Raw genomic sequence first — 6,908 nt, forward strand, 5'->3', positions numbered from 1 at the left:
ACATGGCCTTTGCTAAATGTACCTTTACAATATTCGAGTCCCAGTTTTCTTATGTACGCAAAAGTCATCATGAGACATCTTTCTCTAAGAATGTATAAACCCAATTTGGCAAGTGACTATCGCTGTATATATCAATCTTGATTTATATTTTTTTGTCTTACAAGAGGGAATGGTATACATTATCCACCCAAATTAAGAAACCACTATTTAAAAGTATAATATAAGGGGAATTCTAAACTGAGGGGCACGCCCCTTGCAAAAATGGGGTGAAAGGGTGCCCCCATTGGCTGGGGCTCGCCATCATGCATTTAGGATGGGTGAAAGTCAGGGTATGAAATGCACTTTGGTGATTTTGCAAGGGCACCCTTCAGTTTAGGATACCCAATGAGGTAAATGACAATGGCTGCATATATAAATCTTGGTTGAATGTAATGAAAATGACAAGTAAATTCAAGCAACCACTATCCACTCCTTTTAAGTACCCACTTGTTTTTTCAAGTTCATTACAAACCCAATGAGATGAATAACTATGGCTGCATATATCCATCTTGTTTGATCTTGATTATCTTTTACCTGAATGAAATGAAATTACATGTAAATTTAAGCATTCACTATCCACCCAAATTAAGAAACCACTATTTAGAAGTATAATAGAAGAGGAATGATAGCTGCAAGAGCCCTTGAATGAAATTACATGTAAATTTAAGCATTCACTATCCACCCAAATTAAGAAACCACTATTTAGAAGTATAATAGAAGAGGAATGATAGCTGCAAGAGCCCTTGAATAGATCCATGTCATTAAGTGCAACTGAATTCAGTTTCTCAAACGACTTTTAAAATGATGTTGATCTATTCAAGGGCCCCTTCTCCAGCAGATTCTCAACCAACTTTTAAAATGACGTGGATCTATTCAAGGGCCCTTCTTTAGTCCTTGCATAAAGAGGGCCCTTGCATCTATCATTCCTTTTTATCTTGTAAAGGGATTATCATCAATAATGGTCAAAGAGAATTTCTGCATTCGTTCTCTTTCTAAATGTAATGAAAATGACATGCAAATTCAAGCCACCACAAACCACCCAAATTAAGAAACCACTTTCTTCCAAGTATTACACAAGCCCACATGGATGTATTTATATCAAAAAACTGTCTACAGTCTGCAAACTGTATGGATAAACAAAACCAGCATTGACGCAACAAGCTGGTATTAGTCATTTAAACTGTAACCAACAAAACCTAGAGAAGACATAAAACAAACTAAGAACCACTACAAAGCATAAAGTAGGGCTTTAGCACCAAAGCTAAGAGCCACAGGTACAAAATCATGGAGATAACCATCCTTCTCTCCAACAGTCCAGTTACCTTTCTTCAGCTGAAAACCAAGTAGATTCAGGACCTAGGAACAGCCCTACAAACCAAAGGACTCTTCATCTCAAGAGACATTTTAAGGCATTCATCCAAGCTTACACCATTCTCTGTAGGGAGAAACTTGAACTCCTTGAGCAACTGAGCCAACCATAAATGAACAGTAGCTAAACCCATAGCTTTACCAGGACATACCCTCCTCCCAGACCCAAAAGGTGCCAACCTCAGATCAGACCCCATTACACTCACATCCTCATCCATGAATCGCTCCGGTTTGAATTCCTCTGGCTCGGTCCAGATAGCCTTGTCATGGGTTATCGACCACATATTCACCATCGCAGTGGTGCCCGCAGGAATGAAGTTATTCCCAATGTGAACATCGTGGATTGCAAGTCGGGCCCACGAGAGAAGGGGGCCGGGTGGGTGCATTCGAAGGGATTCCTTCACTATGGATTGAAGGTAAGGCAGATTGGGTATATCAGAATCAGCCACAGGTCGGGAATTTCCAACAACAGTATCAATTTCAGATTGAGCTTTGGATTGGATATCAGGGTGTAGAACCATTCTTGCAAGAATCCATTCTAGTAGGATTGCTACTGTATCAGTGCCCCGGAAAATCATCTCCTGGGCATGGAAATGCAGACAGCATCAGAGCGTTTATTGCAATACATAAAGATAACTAATAACACAGAAAAAAGAACTACAATTAACACTAAACTACTGTAGAAGAATACTGAAATGTCGAACTGATATAGAACTGTAATTCTAGGGAAAAAAAAACATGAGACAATGAATGCAATAACTTGTAAAGTTTCTGGTCTTACAAAAATGGTAAAGAACAAGTCAATGAAAGCGCGCACACATAATCAAATCATGTGTGATAAAAAACTAGTAAAGAAAAAGCACCAACTCAGTGTAATAATACATGTTGTGGACTGTAACAAGTTAAACCAAAAAACATAACCAACTCGGAGCAAACCAACTACCATCGAATTCAATGCTCAGAATCAAACCCAACAAAGAAATTCATAAAAAAACACACAACCCTAAGAACAAATTACATGGTAAAGAACAAGTTCATAGACTTGTAAAATGGAAAAGAAAAATAACAAGTCTAAGAATTGAAATACGAAACTAGTAAAGAAAAGCACATTATATATTCGAGACTTATAAAACTAGTAAGGAAAAGCACCAACTCAGTGAAAGAATAAATATTGCCGACTGTGAAAAATAGTAAGTTTTGTATCTTGCTAATCAATAATAATGGGTTAAAATTGCATATGAAACCAATAAAATTGTTCATTGGTGGAAAAAGTCGACCCAATCAAAGGAATAACCATTGACAACTGCTTGAATAATAAAAGAAAAAATGATTTGATACAATTATCAAAACGTAGTTGAACCAAAATCAGTATCACAAAAAACCCCAGTATCACAAAGAAAACAACAAAATAATAATATGCAAAAAACAAAACAAGACTCAAAGATATTAAAAAAAAATGCTACTGATGTTGGCACTACCATATTTTATTATTTGCACAAACTTAGCTTGTCTTTTGTTTTCAACAATAAAAGACAGGATGCCTGGATGAGTTTGTCCAATTGTCAAAACATGGGAGAGCCAATATCAACTGCCAAAAAATTCATGCAATAAGTTCACAATCAGAGAGAGAGAGAGAGAGAGAGAGAGAGAGAGAGAGAGAGCAAACCCAAAGAACAGCAATCATATCAGAATAATTGAGCTTATCCTCCTCCAAACCAAGCAACACATCAACAAAATCATCTTTCCCATCCTCACCCAAAAACCCATCAACCTTCTTCGTATGCTCCTCTATAATCTTTCCAACAAAAACATTCACCCTACCAACCAAATTCCTACACCTCTTTCTCACTCCTTGTAAATCCAACAACCCTATCAAAGGAAAATGATCACTCCAATTAAAACTCCCTAGCAAATCATAACCTTCTCTTACCAACTCCTCCAACTCAAACCCTTCTCCCCCTTTCTCAAAATCATAATAACTCTTTCCAAAAACACTCATCATCACATTGTTCAAAGACCCAAAATGCAACACCCTTTTTACATCAACCTCCCCTCTCTCCCCCATCAAAACTCTAATCTTCCCAATCATTTTCTCCCCAATCTCTCTCCTAAAACCCTCAAAACCAGCTATTCTCCTAGGACTAAACAAATGGGTAGCTGAAATTCTCCTCAGATTCCTCCAATAAACACCAAAAGGAGCAAAGCCCATTGCCCTATGAAAGAGCAACTCATAAGCGGACTCCTTAACGGGCCGATCAGCAAAAGCTGAGCTATTAAGGATCTCTTTAGCAGAGTCCGGATGGCTTGAAATAACAAAACGAGTGAACCCAATAGAAAATGCCATGAGATGAACAGAATCCATGGTTTTAGCAATTTTTGCAAGGGCCCGATGGGCCACCGGGCCAGAAAATGCAAAGAGAAGACCCACAAGAGGAAGGCCCGATGGGCCATTGATGGGACCCTGTTTTCGGACCTTGGTTAAACCCCATGCAAGCCCACCGGGCACAAGCCAGAAGGCAAAAACAGCAGCAAACAACAAAGCCAAGGCAAAGAACTCAACACCAACGAGGTTTTTGGGGAAGAAAAGAAGGAAAAAAGCAGAATCCAAATCAAAAGACATCATAAAATCACAAAATGGGGTTTTGAGTTACTATTAAATAGAGAGAAAAAGAGGTTTTTTTTATTATCAGAATTGATAAAAGATGACTGTATTTCTTTCTGGGTGTTTCTGAAAACTGTTGTACTAAGGAGGAATGGGGGTGTCGGATGAGAATTTCGGGGGGGTGGGTGGGTTGTTGATTAATGGTTGTTTGATGAATAATGATTTTGAGAGGAAAAGGTGAGGGTTTGGGAGAGAGAAAGAAGAGGGTTTGGTGAAGGAAGTAGGGAGTGTGAAAGACGAGAGAGATGGAGATACAAAGTGCGTGAGAGGGCGGTTAAATAGGCGTGGAATAGACACGGACTTTTCAAAAATTAACCCTAGGGTTAAAAATACACCGCTAGTTTTTTAACTTTTTGTTAACCACGGTTAAAACGGGAAATTTACTGTGGGAAAATAAATACGCTGTGCATCGTACATATGTACCTAGTTTTTCATATTTACAGATTTGCCCCTGATACGATGCCACAGAAGATTTTTCTTTTGGTATTGTACATAATTACGATAATGCCACCACCTTTTACCTTTGGCGACCCAACTGGCAATACCATTTATTTTAATAATTGAACTAACTCAGCTTGTCTTTTGGTTTTCCTCATTGGCTTGTAAAAGCTTTTTGGGAATTGTAATAATCTCTGATAGCTCTTAAGATAACAAAAGACAAGATGGGTTAGTGCAGTAATTAAAAAATGGTTGTGCTGATATCATTGCATGACAAAAATGGATCAAAACTAACAATTTGAAGGGTATTCTTTTTCCCCTCCTGGGAGTGACGGATTTCGTACTTGGGGCTGAAATAAGCCGTAAGTGTGTGGCATCCGAGGGGGAGCCTGATAGTTGGACGGCTTAGATCAATTATCACTTGGCCCCTTTTCTGTCTACTTAAAATGAGCTTAAAGCAAATTCACCCCTATGCTCTGTTTGGTTGCTTGTAGATGGCTGGGAGAATACGAGAAAAATAAGTCAAAGAGAATTAGACAAGAGTGGAAGATGAGGAGAATATTAGGAGGGAGATTTGCTAGTAGTATTTGGTTGTGCGAGGAAATTAGAGGAGGATGTAGGGTGTCATTATCAAAATATAGGTGAAAGAGAGAGAAAGAGAGAAAAAGAATAAGACAAGAATTTCTCCTAATTCCCCCAACAAATTTCTTCATTTTGGTGAAAAAAGAGGAGTAGATTATGGGAGGAACATCTCCCCCACGTAGGCACCACCTAGGATAAAAATCAATAATGATGTCTAGAAGTTGTCTAGTGGTCAAAGGTGTAAATGACAACCAAACATGCTTTGGATAGATTTCTGGGAGGTCTCATGCATTTGAAACTCCTACAATCCCCCCAAAACAAGCAACCAGACAGAGCATTAGTTTTCAAAAATGGATTGTACAGCCCACACCATAGGATCATGATCCAAACCGTCTGTTTGATGAGCCACAACGTAAATAGGTTGTGACCCAAGTGTCATTTTCTTAGGATGATCCCAACCGTCCGATCTATTGAAGTTTCTATAATGTGAGTACTTCTTTAGATGGGAGGGTTAGAATCATCCCATGAAAATGCTTTTTTGAAGTAGATGGGGTGAATTTATCAATCCTGGTACTTTCTATTTATTATGACAGACGGCAGACGTTTCTCTGCCTACTTAACTTAACCGAGTCATAATAGCCGCGGTTTGAAGCCGATTATTAGCTCTGACAATAGGGCGCGAATACCACTAAAGGCTGCGATGTTGACACGTGTCGTGAGCGATGTGGCGCTTATGACTGACACGTCGATACGTTTTCTCTGGAAGCAAAAAATAACGAAGATCCGATCCGGTACGGAAATCGGGCTCAATTGCGACCTGTCCGCTTTTCTGCCCGCGGTCAGACTCAGAAAGCACGTCTCTACGGCGCCGCCCTTGGGCTTTCAGTCTTCAGAAGGGAAGCGTAACTGTACGGTTAGGGGTTTTAGGGTGGGGCCCACCATGTAAGAGAAATAGAAACTCCACTATCCCGCTTCCAAAGGGTTCTACACAAAACTCTCGTTGGTTAATTTTTTAATTAAGGAAGTTGATGATTAGTTGTGATCATTAGTTACCGAAACTTTTGGTTTTTTTAAACGGCCTTTCCAGCTTTCCCCGTTAATATATCTTTTAAAACGGGTTTCATTGTTTTAAACATATTTTTTTAACGCCCTGATTTGAGCAACTTTCCAACTTCAACCCTCATATATGATAGATGCAAGGACTCTAAAAATGTCGTGGATCTATTCAAGGGACTTTCTCCGGCCCATGCATAAAAGGGCCCTTCATCTATCGTTCCTTTTTTCTTTTTTCTTTTTTTTAATGACAAAATTTTAAACATTAAATGCTTTTTTTTGTGGGGAAATGATATCAGCACCACTCTATTTTGATGTTTTGGCTGAGCAATCTTGTCTTTTAGTTTTAAAAAGCTATCAGAAGGTTGTAACATGAGGTATTCTAAACTGAAGGGGGCACCCCATTTCTGAAAGGGCATCCTTCCATTAGAACTCCTATTATTACATTTCCCAAAATACTCTCACGAGCCGATCAAAGAAGAAAAGACAGCTGAGTTTGTGCAAATATCAAAAGGTTGTGTTGATAACATTTCCCATTTTAGGTTTTCATTTATTTAACCGTATTTTTAGGATATTAATATCGGCACTAACATGCTTTGATGATTGCACAAACTCATCCAGTCTTTTATTTAACCACTTGTCAAAAGTTATTACAATTCCCAAAAAGCTCTAAAAAGGCAATTAAATAATAAAAGACATAGTGACTTTGTACAGCTATCAAAACTTAGTAGTGCTAAATAAGGCTGAATAAAATGTGTTTTGCTAA

At 38.5% G+C, this 6,908-nt stretch overlaps 1 protein-coding gene across 1 annotated transcript; it reads right to left on the bottom strand.

The window, feature by feature from the left end:
* Positions 1 to 1,072: 1,072 nt before the first annotated feature.
* On the bottom strand, positions 1,073 to 4,295 carry CYP78A5 (cytochrome P450, family 78, subfamily A, polypeptide 5). Its single transcript, XM_077353782.1, has 2 exons — positions 3,074 to 4,295; positions 1,073 to 1,988 (listed from the first exon to the last, which is right to left on the bottom strand). The coding sequence occupies exons 1-2, from the start codon at positions 4,028 to 4,030 to the stop codon at positions 1,389 to 1,391; spliced, it is 1,557 nt and encodes a 518-aa protein (XP_077209897.1). The 5' UTR covers positions 4,031 to 4,295; the 3' UTR covers positions 1,073 to 1,388.
* Positions 4,296 to 6,908: the final 2,613 nt, after the last annotated feature.

Source organism: Tasmannia lanceolata, unplaced genomic scaffold, assembly GCF_043159265.1.
Source record: "Tasmannia lanceolata isolate RefF3 unplaced genomic scaffold, GAP_Taslan_0.1 ptg000015l, whole genome shotgun sequence".
Taxonomy (NCBI): Eukaryota; Viridiplantae; Streptophyta; class Magnoliopsida; order Canellales; family Winteraceae; genus Tasmannia; species Tasmannia lanceolata.

What these genes read in the sequence shown, in the direction of transcription:
- CYP78A5 (XM_077353782.1), bottom strand. Translation starts at nt 4,030, where the DNA reads ATGATGTCTTTTGATTTGGATTCTGCTTTTTTCCTTCTTTTCTTCCCC. An exon ending in ATATGATTGCTGTTCTTTGG is followed by an intron (nt 1,989 to 3,073) that starts GTTTGCTCTCTC and finishes TTCCATGCCCAG; the next exon opens with GAGATGATTTTCCGGGGCAC.